Source organism: Salvelinus alpinus, chromosome 2 (genome assembly GCF_045679555.1).
Source record: "Salvelinus alpinus chromosome 2, SLU_Salpinus.1, whole genome shotgun sequence".
Taxonomy (NCBI): Eukaryota; Metazoa; Chordata; class Actinopteri; order Salmoniformes; family Salmonidae; genus Salvelinus; species Salvelinus alpinus.
Genome location: NC_092087.1, coordinates 86,429,582 through 86,450,369, shown reverse-complemented (window position 1 = coordinate 86,450,369; position 20,788 = coordinate 86,429,582). Strand labels below are relative to the sequence as shown.

At 45.5% G+C, this 20,788-nt stretch overlaps 1 protein-coding gene across 2 annotated transcripts in view; it reads right to left on the bottom strand.

Moving 5' to 3' along the window:
* lcor (ligand dependent nuclear receptor corepressor) overlaps nt 1-20,788 on the bottom strand; it is a 73,708-nt gene that overhangs the window by 6,530 nt on the left and 46,390 nt on the right. Inside the window, exons 3-6 of one of the 2 annotated variants that reach the window (XM_071389671.1) lie at nt 19,549-19,628; nt 10,562-10,688; nt 6,662-7,090; nt 3,844-3,931 (exon numbers count right to left, since the gene is read on the bottom strand). In XM_071389671.1, coding sequence (XP_071245772.1) covers nt 3,844-3,931; nt 6,662-7,090; nt 10,562-10,688; nt 19,549-19,628 — 724 coding nt within the window. The remainder of the gene's footprint in view (nt 1-3,843; nt 3,932-6,661; nt 7,091-10,561; nt 10,689-19,548; nt 19,629-20,788) is intronic. The other variant, XM_071389672.1, reaches the window with a different exon arrangement.

Sequence of the window (20,788 nt, the reverse complement as noted above, 5' to 3'; positions counted from 1 at the left end):
AAATAATATTACCTTGTGTTTTTAAAGTTGAACTTTCTTCCATAATATGTCATTGTTTAGGGGGTTTATTTCAGCAAAACTCTTCGGCAGTATTACAGTAAACAAACATATTACAGTAAACATATTACAGTAAACATGTAACCGTAAACATGTAACCATAAACATGCAAAATCTAAATGATAGATTCATCTCCCACACTTTAAAGGGGCAATCTGCAGTTGCTACATCAATTTCTGGACTCCTGAATTAGAGGTACCCACTGATTCTTGAAGAATATGACACTTCCGGCGCCGAAAAGAGATGGCTGCCTCGCTTCGTGTTCCTTGGAAAATATGCAGTATTTTGTTTTTTTACGTGTTATTTCTTACATCGGTACCCCGGGTAATCTTAGGTTTCATTACATACAGTCGGGAGGAACTACTGAATATACGATTAACGTCAACTCATCATCGTTCCTACCAGGAATATGACTTTCCCGAAACGGATCCAGTGTTTTGCCTTCCACACAATACAATGGATCTGATCCCAGCCGGCGACCCTGTGCGACGCCGAAAAAGGGGAAAACGTGGCGGTCTCGTGGTCAGGCTTCGGAGACGGGCACATCGCGCTCCACTCCCTAGCATACTACTCGCCAATGTCCAGTCTCTTGACAATAAGGTTGATGAAATCCGAGCACGGGTAGCATTCCAGAGAGACATCAGGGATTGCAACGTGCTCTGCTTCACGGAAACATGGCTAACTCAAGGGACGCTAACGGAGTCGGTGCAGCCAGCTGGTTTCTTCATGCATCGCGCCGACAGAAACAAACATCTTTCCGGTAAGAAGAGGGGCAAACAAGATTCTCTGGTCTGATGAAACCAAGATTGAACTCTTTGGCCTGAATGCCAAGTGTCACGTCTGGAGGAAACCTGGCACCATCCCAACAGTGAAACATGGTGGTGGCCGCATTATGTTGTGGGGGTGTTTTTCAGTGGCAGGGACTGGGAGACTAGTCAGGATTGAGGAAAGGTGAACGGAGCAAAGTACAGAGAGATCCTTGATGAAAACCTGCTCCAGAGCACTCAGGACCTCAGAATGGGGAAATGGTTCACCTTCCAATAGGACAACGACCTTAAGCACACAGCCAAGACAATGCAGGAGTGACTTCGGGACAAGTCTCTGAAAGTCCTTGAGTGGCCCAGCCAGAGCCCGGACTTGAACCCGATCGAACATCTCTGGAGAGACCGGAAAATAACTGAATGGGAGAAACTCCCCAAATACAGGTGTGGCCAAGCTTGTAGCGTCATACCCAAGAAGACTCCAGGCTGTAATCGTTTACAAAGGTGCCTCACACAGTACTGAGTAAAAGGTCTGAATACTTATGTAAATATGTTTTTTTATTTTTTTTATACATTTGCAGAAATGTCTAAACGTGTTTAGTCAACTGTAGTCTACACACAGTGGTGGTTAATGGTGTATGGTGACTTGTGGCACTTGTTTGCTGTTGTGAAACTAAAATGAACAAACTAGTGATGTATTGGTTATTATGATGTCATGATCTTTTTAAAGGATACTGTTATAATTTGATTGTGTAAGTAAATACTTGGTTAATTTTCACACTGTAAAATAAAGGGGTCAGCTAAATGAGTGAGATGATCTGTGTTTGGTAATATATCTGTGGTCCAGGAGGAAGGGTGGAGGGATGGAGGACGTGTGGAGCAAGGGAGGGATGGATGGAGGAGGGGTGGAGCGAGGGAGGGGTGGATGGAGGGATGGAGGAGGGGTGGAGCGAGGGAGGAGGGGTGGATGGATGGAGGGATGGAGGAGGGGTGGAGCGAGGGAGGAGGGGTGGATGGAGGAGGGGTGGAGCGAGGGAGGAGGGTGGATGGAGGAGGGGTGGAGCGAGGGAGGAGGCATGGAGCGAGGGAGGAGGGGTGGAGCGAGGGAGGAGGGGTGGAGCGAGGGAGGAGGGGTGGATGGAGGAGGGGTGGAGCGAGGGAGGAGGGGTGGATGGAGGAGGGAGGAAGGTACATCCAGTTCCTTCCTCCCTCCTCCATTACATGACCTGATCATTAGAGAATCCCAAACCACCGACGCTGCTTCTGATACACCAACGAGGTGTCTTACAGCAGATTACACACACCAGCCTCACCATACATTATCGCTTTGGGGCGTTAACATGTATCGAGCCGCTCAAATCCATCTCTGACCTTCTGTGTGTTCTAATCATTCCAAGGTCTATTCCATAGTTATACAGGTCATTTATTCTGATTTAAAGCAGGAAAACAAAGTTTGTACGGTGTGTTAATCATGCAAATATGACTTGAAGGCAAAACACTCAGGTATCAATAAAATCCACCACGACAATGTGGGTAAGTAAATAAAAGCGGGATAGAGAAGAGAGACAACAGGAAAACCAACAGTCCCTGAGGCCTTTGATGCAGTCTAATGTTGACCTCCTAGATCATGAAGAATGACATCCAAATAGCATAAATACGTACTTATAAATACCTAGGTACTGTAATCATACTGATAATGGATGAGGGTTAGTTACTAATAAATACCTAGGTACTGTAATCATACTGATAATGGATGAGGGTTAGTTACTTATAAATACCTAGGTACTGTAATCATACTGATAATGGATGAGGGTTAGTTACTAATAAATACCTAGGTACTGTAATCATACTGATAATGGATTAGGGTTAGTTACTAATAAATACCTAGGTACTGTAATCATACTGATAATGGATGAGGGTTAGTTACTTATAAATACCTAGGTACTGTAATCATACTGATAATGGATTAGGGTTAGTTACTAATAAATACCTAGGTACTGTAATCATACTGATAATGGATGAGGGTTAGTTACTTATAAATACCTAGGTACTGTAATCATACTGATAATGGATGAGGGTTAGTTACTTATAAATACCTAGGTACTGTAATCATACTGATAATGGATGAGGGTTAGTTACTAATAAATACCTAGGTACTGTAATCATACTGATAATGGATGAGGGTTAGTTACTTATAAATACCTAGGTACTGTAATCATACTGATAATGGATGAGGGTTAGTTACTTATAAATACCTAGGTACTGTAATCATACTGATAATGGATGAGGGTTAGTTACTTATAAATACCTAGGTACTGTAATCATACTGATAATGGATGAGGGTTAGTTACTTATAAATACCTAGGTACTGTAATCATACTGATAATGGATGAGGGTTAGTTACTAATAAATACCTAGGTACTGTAATCATACTGATAATGGATGAGGGTTAGTTACTTATAAATACCTAGGTACTGTAATCATACTGATAATGGATGAGGGTTAGTTACTTATAAATACCTAGGTACTGTAATCATACTGATAATGGATGAGGGTTAGTTACTTATAAATACCTAGGTACTGTAATCATACTGATAATGGATGAGGGTTAGTTACTTATAAATACCTAGGTACTGTAATCATACTGATAATGGATGAGGGTTAGTTACTTATAAATACCTAGGTACTGTAATCATACTGATAATGGATGAGGGTTAGTTACTAATAAATACCTAGGTACTGTAATCATACTGATAATGGATGAGGGTTAGTTCTCTTCCGACGCTGAAAGCCCTTGACATCGTAACGTAACAAGAGTTGTTTATCTTGGAAACAAATGGGAAATAACACATTGATCACTACAATGATCGTTCATAACATCGGTGGAGGTGTGTGTGTGTGTGTGTGTGTGTGTGTGTGTGTGTGTGTGTGTGTGTGTGTGTGTGTGTGTGTGTGTGTGTGTGTGTGTGTGTGTGTGTGTGTGTGTGTGTGTGTGTGTGGCGTGTGTGTGGCGTGTGTGTCTTACCCCTTGACTGTGGGCGATAGGGTGTAACTGTGAGAGTTTTTGAGGACGGTGCCGTGGGCCTTCTTGGTGGAGAGGTCCAGGACTCCATCTGAGGATTAACATACGCAGATACACACACACTGTTTTAGGGCACAGTTCATCAGTGTATCGAAGTATGTACTGTATAACTTGACTTCAATTGATTGGGACTTTTTAAATGAATGTAATTAACATAGTAAATGTGTCGTTCAATAATAGATGTTTCTGTTCCTCTATAAATCACTGGAAATGAGAAAGGACTCCAGGAGAAGAATACAACATTGAAAATCACATGAATAAATAGTGAAAAGAATCATTACCGTTCCCTGCACTCTGCTCTTTGTTTAAAGAGTAATAACTATTATATTCCTCTTTCCACTGACTGAACCACACACACAAACACTCCCCCTCCTCCACGGGTTAGTAATCCCCAGGGTGCAGCTGACCTGTCTGATGACCTGTCTGATGACCTGTCTGATGACCTGTCTGATGACCTGTCTGATGACCTGTCTGATAACCTGTCTGATGACCTGTCCGTCTGAACAGAGCTGAAGGACCTCTTTAATCTTTAGGGCTTTTTGGTTGAACAAAACAAGGTTGTGATATTAAAATGAATTTCTCTCTCTCTGTGTGTGTGTGTGTGTGTGTGTGTGTGTGTGTGTGTGTGTGTGTGTGTGTGTGTGTGTGTGTGTGTGTGTGTGTGTGTGTGTGTGTGTGTGTGTGTGTGTGTGGGGGGGGGGGGGGGCATACATAAAAACACTATAATACAATATATGGTCACAGGCATTAGAGGATAATCCAGGCCAAATGTCTATAGGGCAAGAGGGATTTTAAGGCATGGGGGTTAATGTTTTTAAGATTCAAAAATCTATTTTTCAGCATAACGCTACTTGGCATTCAGCCTCCAACTGTTTGTTAGAATTAGGATACTAGTCGTTTTCATTTGGCCCAGTCTGTTTGGCTCTATACAGCTTTTACTGGTCCAATTACAGGTTGTGGGGGATTTGCGACCAAGGTTTAACTTCCTGACTGATGTCTTGAGATGTTGCTTCAATATATCCACATAATTTTCCTACCTCATGATGCCATCTATTTTGTGAAGTGCACCAGTCCCTCCTGCAGCAAAGCACCCCCACAACATGATGCTGCCACGACCGTGCTTCATGGTTGGGATGGTGTTCTTCGGCTTGCAAGCCTCCCCCTTTTTCCTCCAAACATAATGATGGTCATTATGGCCAAACAGTTCTATTTTTGTTTCATCAGACCAGAGGACATTTCTCCAAAAAGTACGATCTTTGTCCCCATGTGCAGTTGCAAACTGTAGTCTGGCTTTTTTATGGCGGTTTTGGAGCAGTGGCTTCTTCCTTGCTGAGAGGCCTTTCAGGTTATGTCGAGATAGGACTTGTTTTACTGTGGATATAGATACTTTTATACCCGTTTCCTCCAGCATCTTCACAAGGTCCTTCGCTGTTGTTCTGGGATTGATTTGCACTTTTCGCACCGAAGTACGTTCATCTCTAGGAGACAGAACGCGTCTCCTTCCTGAGCGGTATGAAGGCTGTGTGGTCCCATAGTGTTTATACTTGCGTACTATTGTTTGTACAGATGAACGTGGTACCTTCAGGTGTTTGGAAATCGCTCCGAAGGATGAACCAGACTTGTGGAGGTCTACCATTTTCTTTCCTGAGGTATTTGCTGATTTCTTTTGATTTTCCCAAGATGTCAAGCAAAAAGGCACTGAGTTTGAAGGTAGGCCTTGAAATACATCCACAGGTACACTTCCAATTAGCTTCTAAAGCCATGACATAATTTTCTGGAGTTTTCCAAGCTGTTTAAAGGTACAGTCAACTTAGTGTATGTAAATTTCTGACGCACTGGAATTGTGAAACAGTTAATTATAAGTGAAATAATCTGTCTGTAAACAATTGTTGGAAAAATTACTTGTGTCATGCATAAAGTAGATGTCCTAACCGACTTGCCAAAACTATAGTTTCTTAACAAGAAATGTGTGGAGTGGTTGAAAAACGAGTTTTAATGACTCCAACCTAAGTGTATGTATCTGACTTCAACTGTAAGAAAGCTACAGGGGAGATATAGGGAAGATATAAGGGATATATAGGAGCGATATTGGAGATATAGAAGAGATATAGGGGATATATAAGAGAGATATAGGGGATCTATAGATGAGATGTAGAAGAGATATAGGAGAGATATAGGAGAGATATGGGGGAGCGATAGGGGAGAGATATAAGCAAGATATAGAAGAGCTAGAGGCAATATAGTGGAGATATAAGCAAAATAGAGGAGATATAGAAAAGATATAGCGGAGATATAGAGGATATATAAGTGAGATAAAGTGGAGATATAGGAGAGATATATAAAGGATATATAGTGGCTCATAGGAGATACATGGGAGCTATAGAAGAGATATAGGGAAGCTATAGGAGACCTATAGGGAGATATAGTCGATATATGCAAGATATATGGGAGATATAAGCAACATATAGGGGAGAAATAGTCCATATAGGGGAGATATGCGATATTGGGAGATATAGGAAAGATAAATGGAGATAGGAGAGATACAGGGCGTTCTATTGAAGCTATGGGGGAGTTCTTCAGTCCAGGTTTTTCTTCTACTTATTTATTGAATATTTTTTCTTATTTCTCTTTTTCTTATTGTTGTTGCACTGTTGAGAGCGAGCCTGCAAGTAAGCATTTCATTGTACTGTGTACACCATTTTATCCTGTCCATATGGTAAATACGTTTTGATTCGATATGGATGTGTGAGTGGTGTCTTACCCTCTGTTTTGGTCTCTGTGGGGTCAGGCCTCTTGACGGTGAGGTCCAGCGGAGAGTCCTGGTCGGCCATGAGAAGCTTGCTGAGGACGGGGTTCTGTGCAGAGGCAGCAGCACCGGTACCACTACAGTTACTACCGGCTCCGTTCCCACTGTCCGGGGCGAAGGCAGAGGCGGGGCTGAGGCCCGGTCCCGGGGTGGGGGACGGGGGGCTGGACGCCCCCGGCAGGGCGAGGGGGGCCGGGGCTGGAGAGGCCGCTCTCGGCAGGAGGCGGCTTTGGTCCTTGATGCCGTTGGGCTGGGGGTGGTGGGGCGTGTCCTGAGAATAGCTGTTTTTTGAGGTATATTCGGCAGCGAACTGACGGATCATTCGCTGCATTATCTCACGAGCCACTAGAGGGATGTGGGGGTCCGAGAAGCTTGGGAGGTCTGCTAGAGACAAACAAACACACAACATTAGACACCTATTACAACTTTCTTCATCTGTTTAACATTCCAACGACTGGCTAAAGATCTGGCAGCACTACAACTAGCAACATTAAAGCTGCAATATGTCACTTTTTGGGGCACCGGACCAAATTCACGTAGAAATGTCAGTTATGAACCTATCATTCTCACTGAAAGCCAGTCTCAGAAGTTGAAGATATGTTCTATGTGCACTATTTCTATGCTTCCCTTATTTAAATTTAGTTTTTGCATATTTTACTTTCGGTTTTGTACACCAGCATCCAACAGATGAAAATACAATATTTTTGGTAATTGAAAATGTATTTCACAGCGGTTTAGACCATACAGCAATTTTCTAAGCTATACATGTTTTGTCACATAAACTGAAATTAGGCGAACTATTCTAATTTTAGCAACCAGGAATATTTATATATATAAACTGATAACAATTAAGGTAGATGTGACTATACACACATAACAAAAATAAAATAAATACAGACTGTTAGAATGTGGACATAGATGTATACCTACAGGACATGTTGTTTAATACCTCTCTGTAATACTACAGACAGACTGTTAGAATGTGGACATAGATGTATACCTACAGGACAGGTTGTTTAATACCTCTCTGTAATACTACAGACAGACTGTTAGAATGTGGACATAGATCTATACCTACAGGACAGGTTGTTTAATACCTCTCTGTAATACTACAGACAGACTGTTAGAATGTGGACATAGATGTATACCTACAGGACAGGTTGTTTAATACCTCTCTGTAATACTACAGACAGACTGTTAGAATGTGGACATAGATGTATACCTACAGGACAGGTTGTTTAATACCTCTCTGTAATACTACAGACAGACTGTTAGAATGTGGACATAGATGTATAGGTACAGGACATGTTGTTTAATACCTCTCTGTAACACTACAGACAGACTGTTAGAATGTGGACATAGATGTATACCTACAGGACAGGTTGTTTAATACCTCTCTGTAACACTACAGACAGACTGTTAGAATGTGGACATAGATGTATACCTACAGGACAGGTTGTTTAATACCTCTCTGTGACACTACAGACAGACTGTTAGAATGTGGACATAGATGTATACCTACAGGACAGGTTGTTTAATACCTCTCTGTAATACCACAGACAGACTGTTAGAATGTGGACATAGATGTATACCTACAGGACATGTTGTTTAATACCTCTCTGTAACACTACAGACAGACTGTTAGAATGTGGACATAGATGTATACCTACAGGACATGTTGTTTAATACCTCTCTGTAATACTACAGACAGACTGTTAGAATGTGGACATAGATCTATACCTACAGGACATGTTGTTTAATACCTCTCTGTAACACTACAGACAGACTGTTAGAATGTGGACATAGATCTATACCTACAGGACATGTTGTTTAATACCTCTCTGTAATACTACAGACAGACTATTAGCTAGGCTTTGTCGCAAATGGCACCCTATTCCCTATGCAGTGCACTACTTTCGACCAGAACCCCATTGGCCCCTATAGTAGTGCACTACATAGGAAATATGGTGCCATTTGGGACGCAGTTCTAGTCTACCCTACCGTATAGCCCCCAACGTTCAGCCGCAAAACAACAAAGTGATTTAGCAGACAAGCTTTCTGGAAAAACATTTCCTTTTGGGCCGAGGAATTGTGCCCTTTGTCCGAAGGGGAAGCTTGCTGCAAACAATACCTACGTCCTGGCACACTATTCCCAGTACATTGCACTACTTTTAACCAGGGCCCTATGTAATCTGGTCAAAAGTAGTGCACTGTGTAGGGAATAGGGTTCCGTTTGGAATGCCGACCGCGTGGACCCAAAACATAAAGCCGGGAGCATATCGACATTATAAACACATTTAGCTAAAGGAACATCACTGGGAAGGAAGAAACCACACCCTCAGACAAACTACACGTATGTATGTGTGTCTGTTTATATACTGTGCATAGTGTTTGTTCAGCTATATACACTCAGTGTACACAACATTTAGGACCTTTCTTATATTGAGTTGATTCCCATAGCTGGCTGGATGTCCTTTGGTTGGTGGACAATTCTTGATACACACGGGAAACTGTTGAGCGTGAAAAACCCAGCAGCGTTGCAGTTCTTATCACACTCAAACCGGTGCGCCTGGTACCTACTACCATACCTACTACCATACCCCGTTCAAAGGCACTTCAATATCTTGTCTGGCCCATTCACCCTCTGAATGACACACACACAATCCATGTCTCAATTGTCTCAAGGCTTAAACATCCTTCTGTAACCCGTCTCCTCCCCTTCATCTACACTGACTGAAGTGGATTTAACAGGTGACATCAATAAGGGATCATAGTTTTCACCTGGATTCACCTGGTCAGTCTGTGTCATGGACATAATGTTTTGTACACTCCGTGTATAGCAGCTTTAGGCCAGCTGAGGGCTGAGGGCTGAGAGCTGAGGGCCGAGGGCCGAGTGTGGAGTGTGAACCCAGATTGATTGGGCAGACACATTGATTGGATCAGCATCTGACTGAGTGACCTAATCCTCTCTAAAACAACCATGTATCTCAAATGGCACCCTGTTCACTAGTGCACTGCTTTTGACCAAGAAAAGTAGTGCACTACATTATGTAGTGTAGGGAATAGGGGGTCATTTTGGATGCAGCCAGTCACGCACTGCACCTCTCTCTTCTCTAGGAGACTATATAACCATAACAATACATGGTCACTTAACCCACACACTTCATTTTAAACTTCAGTTTTTTTAGGACACGTTTTTTTAATTTAAACTTTATTTAACTAGGCAAGTCACTTAAGAACAAATTCTTATAAACAATGATGGTCATACACCGGCCAAACCCGGACGACGCTGGGCCAATTGTGTGCCGCCCTATGGGACTCCCAATAACGGCCGGTTGTGATACAGCCTGGAATCGAACCAGGGTGTCTGTAGGGACGCCTCAAGTACTGAGATGCAGTGCCACTCGGGAGCCCAAATGTGGGAATCAAACCCACAACTTTGGTGTTTCCAAGTTCCATACCTTGCCTTGGTGTCTTTATAACACCCCAACTGACTACGCCATATAGTTCTACTAGACTCTCTTATGGTTCTACGTTCTAGACTCCCTTATAGTTCTAGGTTCTAAAATCCCTTATGGTTCTTTAGGTTCTAGACCTGTATAGTTCTAGGTTCTAAAAACCCTTATGGTTCTATGTTATAGACTCCCTTATGGTTCTAGGTTCTAAAATCCCTTATTGTTCTAGTTTCTAAACACTCTCATGGTTCTACGTTCTAGACTCCTTTATGGTTCTACGTTCTAGACTCCCTTATGGTTCTATGGGTTCTAGACTCCCGTATGGTTCTATAGGTTCTAGACTCCCTTATGGTTCTATAGGTTCTAGACTCCCTTATGGTTCTATAGGTTCTAGACTCACCCTTTCTGTAGAAGACAGCATTGAGGAACTCTTCGGCTTGCTTCTCCAGGCGGTTGATTTTGGACGTGTCCTGTTTCAAGTCCTCTGACTCTGATAAGACCTGGGGGGTGATGCCAACCAAGTGTTCCTGAGAGGGACACAGACAAAGCAGACACAGTTGTAATTAAGTTTTCCTGGACCAAACCTAGAGGAAAACCTTAAAGTACTTTTAAGTAGGCAAAAAAAAATATGACAATAGGTGGCGAGATAACGTTGTGGTGGAAGCTTTAAAAAGACCGGGTGACACAATATAAGTGATTAAGAAAGTTGTTGTGTGGTACTATGGACTTGCACTCAAATGAATGATCTGGGGTGGAGGTGGGAGGAATGGGCGTGACACCCTGACTGTCTCTCCTCTTTCTCCTCTTAGAATCCAGGGATGTGAAAACTGGCAAAACCAAAACAGGCTCAAACAGTTTCTTTAAAACGGCATACCTTCACAGTTAATATGAATGAGGCATTCTCTCTTCCTTCCCCTCCCTCTCCCTTGTCTCTCTCTCCCTTCCCCTCCCTCTCCCTTGTCTCTCTCTCTCTCTCTCTCTTCCTTCCCTTCCCTCTCTTCCTTCCCCTCCCTCTCCCTTGTCTCTCTCTCTCTCTCCCTTCCCCTTCCTCTCCCTTGTCTCTCTCTCTCTCCCTTCCCCTCCCTCTCCCTTGTCTCTCTCTCTCTCTCCCTTCCCCTCCCTCTCCCTTCCCCTTCCCCTCCCTCTCCCTTGTCTCTCTCTCTCCCCCCCTCCCCTCCCTCTCCCTTGTCTCTCTCTCGCTCTCCCTTCCCCTCCCTCTCCCTTCCCCTTCCCCTCCCTTGTCTCTCTCTCTCTCTCCCTTCCCCTCCCTCTCCCTTGTCTCTCTCTCTCCCTTCCCCTCGTCTCTCTCTCTCTCTCCCCCTCCCTCTCCCTTGTCTCTCTCCCTTCCCCTCCATCTCCCTTGTCTCTCTCCCTTCCCCTCCATCTCCCTTGTCTCTCTCTCTACCTCCCTCTCCCTTGTCTCTCTCTCTCCCTCCCTCTCCCTTGTCTCTCTCTCTCCCTTCCCCTCCCTTGTCTCTCTCTCTCTCCCTTCCCCTCCCTCTCCCTTGTCTCTCTCTCTACCTCCCTCTCCCTTGTCTCTCTCTCTCCCTTCCCCTCCCTTGTCTCTCTCTCCCTTCCCCTCCATCTCCCTTGTCTCTCTCTGTCTCCCTCCCCCTCCCTCTCCCTTGTCTCTCTCTCTCTCTCTCTCTTCCCCTCCCTCTCTCCCTTCCCCTCCCTCTCCCTTGTCTCTCTCTCTCCCTTCCCCTCCCTTGTCTCTCTCCCTTCCCCTCCCTTGTCTCTCTCCCTTCCCCTCCCTCTCCCTTGTCTCTCTCTCCCTCCCTTCCCCTCCCTCTCCCTTGTCTCTCTCTCTCCCTTCCTCTCCCTCTCCCTTGTCTCTCTCTCCCTCCCTTCCCCTCCCTCTCCCTTGTCTCTCTCTCTCTCTCCCTTCCTCTCCCTCTCCCTTGTCTCTCTCTCCCTCCCTTCCCCTCCCTTGTCTCTCTCTCCCTTCCCCTCCCTCTCCCTTGTCTCTCTCTCCCTTCCCCTCCCTTGTCTCTCTCCCTTCCCTCTCCCTTGTCTCTCTCTCCCTCCCTTCCCCTCCCTCTCCCTTGTCTCTCTCTCTCTCTCCCTTCCTCTCCCTCTCCCTTGTCTCTCTCTCTCTCCCTTCCCCTCCCTCTCCCTTGTCTCTCCCTCCCTTCCCCTCCCTCTCCCTTGTCTCTCTCTCTCTCCCTTCCTCTCCCTCGTCTCTCTCTCTCTCCCTTCCCCTCCCTCTCCCTTGTCTCTCTCTCCCTTCCCCTCCCTCTCCCTTGTCTCTCTCTCTCCCTTCCTCTCCCTCTCCCTTGTCTCTCTCTCTCTCCCTCCCTTCCTCTCCCTCTCCCTTGTCTCTCTCTCTCTCCCTTCCCCTCCCTCTCCCTTGTCTCTCCCTCCCTTCCCCTCCCTCTCCCTTGTCTCTCTCTCTCTCCCTTCCTCTCCCTCTCCCTTGTCTCTCTTTTATTTATTTATTTTATTTTATTTAACCTTTATTTAACCAGGTAGGCAAATTGAGAACACGTTCTCATTTACAATTGCGACCTGGCCAAGATAAAGCAAAGCAGTTCGACACATACAACAACACATAGTTACACATGGAGTAAAACAAACATATAGTCAATAATACAGTGAAAAAAAAATAAGTCTATATACAATGTGAGCAAGTGAGGTGAGATAAGGGAGGTGAAGGCAAACAAATATATGTATAAATAAATAAAATAAATAAATAAAAATATAAAAGGCCATGGAGGTGAAGTGAATACAACACAGCAAGTAAAATAAAACTAAAAAAAAACCCTGGAATGGTTGGTTTGCAGCGGAAGAAAGTGCAAAGTAGAGACAGAAAATAATGGGGTGCAAAGGAGCAAAATAAATTAATAAAATAAATACAGTAGGTAAAGAGGTAGTTGTTTGGGCTAAATTGTAGATGGGTTATGTACAGGTGCAGTAATCTATGAGCTGCTCTGACAGCTGGTGCTTAAAGCTAGTGAGGGAGATAGGTGTTTCCAATTTCAGAGATTTTTGTAGTTCGTTCCAGTCATTGGCAGCAGAGAACTGGAAGGAGAGGCGTCCAAAGGAAGAATTGGTTTTGGGGGTGACTAGAGAGATATACCTGCTGGAGCGCGTGCTACAGATAGGTGCTGCTATGGTGACCAGCGAGCAGAGATAAGGGGGGACTTTACCTAGCAGGGTCTTGTAGATGACCTGGAACCAGTGGGTTTGGCGACGAGTATGAAGCGAGGGCCAGCCAACGAGAGTGTACAGGTCGCAGTGGTGGGTAGTATATGGGGCTTTGGTGACAAAACGGATGGCACTGTGATAGACTGCATCCAATTTATTGAGTAGGGTTTTGGAGGCTATTTTGTAAATGACATCACCGAAGTCGAGGATTGGTAGGATGGTCAGTTTTACAAGGGTATGTTTGGCAGCATGAGTAAAGGATGCTTTGTTGCGGAATAGGAAGCCAATTCTAGATTTGACTTTGGATTGGAGATGTTTGATGTGAGTCTGGAAGGAGAGTTTACAGTCTAACCAGACACCTAGGTATTTGTAGTTGTCCACATATTCTAAGTCAGAACCGTCCAAAGTAGTGATGTTGGACAGGCGGGCAGGGGCAGGCAGCGATCGGTTGAAGAGCATGCATTTGGTTTTACTTGTATTTAAGAGCAGTTGGAGGCCACGGAAGGAGAGTTGTATGGCATTGAAGCTCGCCTGGAGAGTTGTTAACACAGTGTCAAAAGAAGGGCCAGAAGTATACAGAATAGTGTCGTCTGCGTAGAGGTGGATCAGAGAATCACCAGCAGCAAGAGCGACATCATTGATGTATACAGAGAAGAGAGTCGGTCCAAGAATTGAACCCTGTGGCACCCCCATAGAGACTGCCAGAGGCCCGGACAACAGACCCTCCGATTTGACACACTGAACTCGATCAGAGAAGTAGTTGGTGAACCAGGCGAGGCAATCATTAGAGAAACCAAGGCTGTCGAGTCTGCCAATGAGGATGTGGTGATTGACAGAGTCAAAAGCCTTGGCCAGGTCAATGAATACGGCTGCACAGTATTGTTTCCTATCGATGGCGGTTACGATGTCGTTTATGACCTTGAGCGTGGCTGAGGTGCACCCATGACCAGCTCTGAAACCAGATTGCATAGCGGAGAAGGTGTGGTGGGATTCGAAATGGTCGGTAATCTGTTTGTTGACTTGGCTTTCGAAGACCTTAGAAAGGCAGGGTAGGATAGATATAGGTCTGTAGCAGTTAGGGTCAAGGGTGTCCCCCCCTTTGAAGAGGGGGATAACCGCAGCTGCTTTCCAATCTTTGGGGATCTCGGACGACACGAAAGAGAGGTTGAAGAGGCTAGTAATAGGGGTGGCAACAATTTCAGCAGATAGTTTTAGAAAGAAAGGGTCCAGATTATCTAGCCCGGCTGATTTGTAAGGGTCCAGATTTTGCAGCTCATTTAGGACATCAGCTGACTGTATTTGGGAGAAAGAGAAATGGGGGAAGCTTGGGCGAGTAGCAGAGGGGAGGGCAGTGCTGTTGTCCGGGGTAGGGGCAGCCAGATGGAAAGCATGGCCAGCCGTGGAAAAATGCTTATTGAAATTCTCAATTATAGTGGATTTGTCGGTGGTGACAGTGTTTCCTATCTTCAGAGCGGTTGGAAGCTGGGAGGAGGTGTTCTTATTCTCCATGGACTTTACGGTGTCCCAGAACTTTTTTGAATTTGTGTTGCAGGAAGCAAATTTCTGCTTGAAAAAGCTAGCCTTGGCTGTTCTAACTGCCTGTGTATATTGGTTTCTGGCTTCCCTGAAAAGTTGCATATCACGGGGGCTGTTCGATGCTAATGCAGAACGCCATAGGATGTTTTTCTGTTGGTTAAGGGCAGTCAGGTCAGGAGAGAACCAAGGGCTATATCTGTTCCTGGTTCTAAATTTCTTGAATGGGGCATGCTTATTCAAGATGGTGAGGAAGGCATTTTTAAAAAATGACCAGGCATCCTCTACTGACGGGATGAGATCGATATCCTTCCAGGATACCCCGGCCAGGTCGATTAGAAAGGCCTGCTCGCTGAAGTGTTTCAGGGAGCGTTTGACAGTGATGAGTGGAGGTCGTTTGACCGCTGACCCATTACGGATACAGGCAATGAGGCAGTGATCGCTGAGATCTTGGTTGAAAACAGCAGAGGTGTATTTGGAGGGCAAGTTTGTTAGGATGATATCTATGAGGGTACCCGAGTTTACGGAATTGGGGTGGTACCTGGTAGGTTCATTGATAATTTGTGTGAGATTGAGGGCATCAAGCTTAGATTGTAGGGTGGCTGGGGTTTTGAGCATGTTCAAATTTAGGTCGCCTAGCAGCACGAACTCTGAAGATAGATGGGGGGCAATCAGTTCACATATAGTGTCCAGAGCACAGCTGGGGGCAGAGGGTGGTCTATAGCAGGCGGCAACGGTGAGAGACTTGTTTTTAGAGAGGTGGATTTTTAAAAGTAGAAGTTCAAATTGTTTGGGAACAGACCTGGATAGTAAGACAGAACTCTGCAGGCAGTCTTTGCAGTAGATTGCAACACCGCCCCCTTTGGCCGTTCTATCTTGTCTGAAAATCTTGTAATTGGGGATGAAAATATCTGAGTTTTTGGTGGTCTTTCTAAGCCAGGATTCAGACACGGCTAAAACATCCGGGTTGGCAGAGTGTGCTAAAGCAGTGAACAAAACAAACTTAGGGAGGAGGCTTCTAATGTTAACATGCATGAAGCCAAGGCTATTACGGTTACAGAAGTCATCAAAAGAGAGCGCCTGGGGAATAGGAGTGGAGCCAGGTACTGCAGGGCCTGGATTCACCTCTACATCACCAGAGGAACAGAGGAGGAGTAGGATAAGGGTACGGCTAAAAGCTATGAGAATTGGTCGCCTAGAGCTACTGGAGCAGAGAGTAAGAGGAGGTTTCTGGGGGCGATAAAATAGTTTAAAGGAATAATGTACAGACAAAGGTATGGTAGGATGTGAATACAGTGGAGGTAGACCTAGGTATTGAGTGATGATGAGAGAGATATTGTCTCTAGAAACATCATTGAAACCAGGTGATGTCATCGCATATGTGGGTGGTGGAACTGAGAGGTTGGATATGGTATAGTGAACAGGGCTAGAATCTCTACAGTGAAATAAGCCAATAAACATTAATGGAGGTCTGTTTGTAGATACCTCGTGCGTTTCCGTCGGTAAGTTAGTGGGGTTCCGTGTAGTGGGGTTCCGTGTGGAAGAGGGGATCAATCCAAATTGGCAGAATAGATATAGTGACCCAAGGAGAAAAAAAATAAATAAAAAATAAAAATAAAAATAAATAATAGTTGTCCGGTATGCTTATTCAGGTAGCAGCCGATAAGACAGCTAACGATTAGCGGGCCTCAGGTGAGCGTTCAGGTAACGTCGGGACGGAGGTGCCAGTTGGATAAATCCCTCGGGCAGATAACGTCGGCAGTCAGACGTGAAGGCCCGGTGGGGTTCCGTATCTGCAGCAGCAACAAAAGAAACGTGTCCGGATGGTGATGGAACTCCTCAGCTGGCTAGCTCCAGGATGATTTGAGTATGCTCCGGGGTCGACGTAAGCCAATCGTCACACGGTTTGCAGCTAGCTAGCTGCGAAGTCAAGGTGCAAGTGACCAGAGCCTGCGGCTGGAATCCGGGGAAACTGAGAGAGAAGAAAAGTCCCGGAATGCTCCGGTCCGAGTCGCGTTGCACAAAAGTGCCGGTAGATTATCGAGCTAGAGGAATAGCTGATGACCACAACACGAGGGCAGCTGAAAACCAACGCTAGCCAGCAAACCGGCTAATTTCGGGGCAGCTACAGATTAGCTTCTGGCTAGCTATCGGAGTAGCTACTGGTTAGCTTTCAGGCTAGCTTCTGAATTAGCCCCTGGCTGGCTTCCACGATGGATTTTCAGTTTGAGGTAAATATTACTTTTTAGTAATTGGTGAAGCGGGTTGCAGGAAAGCTTTTGCAGGAAAGCTTTTGTAGTTGAGTTCTTGGATAATAAAATAAATAAAAGATAAGTGAAGAGAGGTGTAAATATATATACAGGACACAAACAATACGGAACAGAAAAAGACAGAAAAAGAAACAGAAAAAGACGTCTGAACTGCTAAGCAACCTTGGGGGCCCTTGTCTCTCTCTCTCTCCCTTCCCCTCCCTCTCCCTTGTCTCTCTCTCTCTCCCTTCCCCTCCCTCTCCCTTGTCTCTCTCTCCCTTCCCCTCCCTTGTCTCTCTCCCTTCCCCTCCCTCTCCCTTGTCTCTCTCTCCCTCCCTTCCCCTCCCTCTCCCTTGTCTCTCTCTCTCTCCCTTCCTCTCCCTCTCCCTTGTCTCTCTCTCTCTCCCTTCCCCTCCCTCTCCCTTGTCTCTCCCTCCCTTCCCCTCCCTCTCCCTTGTCTCTCTCTCTCTCCCTTCCTCTCCCTCTCCCTTGTCTCTCTCTCTCTCCCTTCCCCTCCCTCTCCCTTGTCTCTCTCTCCCTTCCCCTCCCTCTCCCTTGTCTCTCTCTCTCTCCCTTCCCCTCCCTCTCCCTTGTCTCTCTCTCCCTTCCCCTCCCTCTCCCTTGTCTCTCTCTCTCTCCCTTCCCCTCCCTCTCCCTTCTCTCTCTCTCTCTCTCCCTTCCCCTCCCTCTCCCTTGTCTCTCTCTCTCTCCCTTCCCCTCCCTCTCCCTTCTCTCTCTCTCTCTCCCTTGTCTCTCTCTCTCTCCCTTCCCCTCCCTCTCCCTTCTCTCTCTCTCTCTCCCTTCCCCTCCCTCTCCCTTGTCTCTCTCTCCCCTCGGAAGACACATTTCAGTTGAATGTATTCAGTTGTTCAAGTGACTAGGTATCCCCCTTTCCCTTTCCTTCTCCCTCTGCCTACCTCCTCCCCCTCTCTCTCTCCCACTCCCTCGCTCTCCCCCTCCTTCAAGCCTACCTCCTCCCCCTCTCTCTCCCCCGCCCTCAAGCCTACCTCCTCCCTCTTTCTCTGTCGGGAGTTTGCATAGCTGCAGATCAATGAATCAATTGTTTCCGTCCTCTGCAGGTCCTCTGGCATTTCATGCAATTAAACGCACACAGTGAAATATGAAGAGTACGTCCCAAATGGCACCCTATTCCCTACATCGTGCACTACTTTTGACCAGAGCGCTATGGGCCGTGTTCAGACGTAGTACACTATAAAGCGAAAAGGGGGTCATTTGGGACGTAGGGCAAGCCCAACCCACCCGACCCGGCCCGGGCATGGTAAGGCCAGAGACAAGCAGAGGAAGGAGGGCAGATATGTTCTAGGTAATATGTTTTATGGACCATGGAGCGTATTCACAAAGTGTCCCAGAAGTAGGAGTGCTGAATCTGATTTATATAATCCAATTCATTATAATCTGATCATAGATCAGTACTACTACTACTACGTTATATATGTTTATAATAATAATAATTTGGTTGGTGCTTATATTTGTTCTTTTTCACACATGTACAAGTGTGTATTAAATTGTAGGTGCCAGATGGCCGACCTTCAGGGTTGAAGAGGTCAAGATGAAAAAGGAGAAAAGGAGCGGTTGGTTGGCGTGGCAACAGAAGGGGGGGGGCTCTTTGTGAGGCCTTCTGTTTCATCCTTCGTTCCTCCATTAAAGGGGCAATCTGGGATTGGTATATCAAAAGTGCCGCAGTGTCCACTTCTTTCTCGTTTGAATCCCAGATTATCCCTTTAAAAGACAAAGAAAAAATGGAGGATGAGTGGCGCCCCGAACGACATGCCGACGAGCCATCAATTCACAAGGTCAAAGGGAACGAGGGGTGACTGAAAGGGCAAAAAATAATAATACATTCCCGAGAGGCAAAAAATTCTAACGCCATTTTAGGATGATTAGACATGGTTGAATGAGTGAGACGACCAGGGATTGACCTCTACTTAAAGGGTGTGTGTGTGTGTGTGTGCGTGCGTGTGTTATTGTCGATGAGGCGATGGAAAGATGAAAAGATGCAGACTGGCTTTTGTTCCTGAAGCTAATTAGCTATCTCTAATGCAGTGTGGGGGATTTAGCTAATCAGCTAGCTGTAATGCAGTGTGGGGGGTTTAGCTAATCAGCTAGCTGTAATGCAGTGTGGGGGATTTAGCTAATCAGCTAGCTCTAATGCAGTGTGGGGGATTTAGCTAATCAGCTAGCTGTAATGCAGTGTGGGGGATTTAGCTAATCAGCTATCTCTAATGCAGTGTGGGGGATTTAGCTAATCAGCTAGCTGTAATGCAGTGTGGGAGGTTTAGCTAATCAGCTAGCTGTAATGCAGTGTGGGGGATTTAGCTAATCAGCTAGCTGTAATGCAGTGTGTGGGATTTAGCTATTGTCTCGATGTGTGTGTGTGTGTGTGTGTGTGTGTGTGTGTGTGTGTGTGTGCCACAGCAACTTTAATAACATCAATTACCTTGACTTTCTCTCGTCTTAAGCAGCAAAAGAGACAATTTACATCAAACGACCAATCCAACAGTCCCTCGGGCTCGCAATCTGTGGGAGGAAGACGACACACACAAACGTCAGAGAGGTTGTGGTAATAATGCCGCTGTGTGTGAGCTTAGACAAACCACAGCACAACTAACCATGTCATGCATTTCACACTAAAACCCGTCAGAATATGAAAAGCATTGAAAATAGCAACCATTTGTTTTGAATGATGGCCAAGTTCCTTTTGATAAACCAAGACATCAACTGTCCGGACACACACACTCAACCAGAAGATTACCCCAAATCAGTTTGTGTGTGTGTGTGTGTGTGTGTGTGTGTGTGTGTGTGTGTGTGTGTGTATCTGTATGAGTGTGTGTGACATCTCTGTGTCTCCAAGTGACAAGGCCTTCTGGTGACTCTCTCTCTCGAACACGGTATGAGCTTCCTTTGTGATAACTGACTCTTCAGGGAACACGACTTGTGTCACAGTCCTAGTGGGAGGGGAGCGGAGTGGACGTTGGGCCTGGGCGCCTGGCGGCGTGCGGCGGCTTTGGATACGTGACTATTGTGTTAGTGACAGATGTAGAACCGGGCGCCTCGACATCGTGTAGTCATTAACCTCCAGTCCCCTACCGCTTCATATGCAGAGGAGAGTGTGTGTGTGTGTCTGTGTGATGTGAGTGTGTGTGTGCACGTGTGGCATCGATGCTCCACGGGCAGAGAAAAACAGAGAGAGAGGAGGGATGCCCAACAAACTCACCTTTTTGTGCGCCATGGATAAAAAGAAAAGTGCACCGAGCTACACACAGAACTCACAGCACTAAGAGAGAGATATGCCCCCCTAGGCACAACTATGACAACATAACCAACAAAAACGGGTCACAACTCCTGCAGCTCTGTCGCACGCTGGGTATGTACATAGTCAATGGTAGGCTTCGAGGGGACTCCTATGGTAGGTACACCTATAGCTCATCTCTTGGCAGTAGTACTGTGGACTACTTTATCACTGACCTCAACCCAGAGTCTCTCAGAGCCTTCACAGTCAGCCCACTGACACCCCTAAACAATTAGGCAACGACAAATTCAATCCCTTTTAGACAATTTCCTGGGTAAAACATTCCACTGTAATAGTGAAGGTGTAAACTTGGCAGTAGAACATCTTAAGAGTATATTTGACCTCTCAGCTTCCCTATCAAATCTAAAAATCTCAAATAGAAAACCGA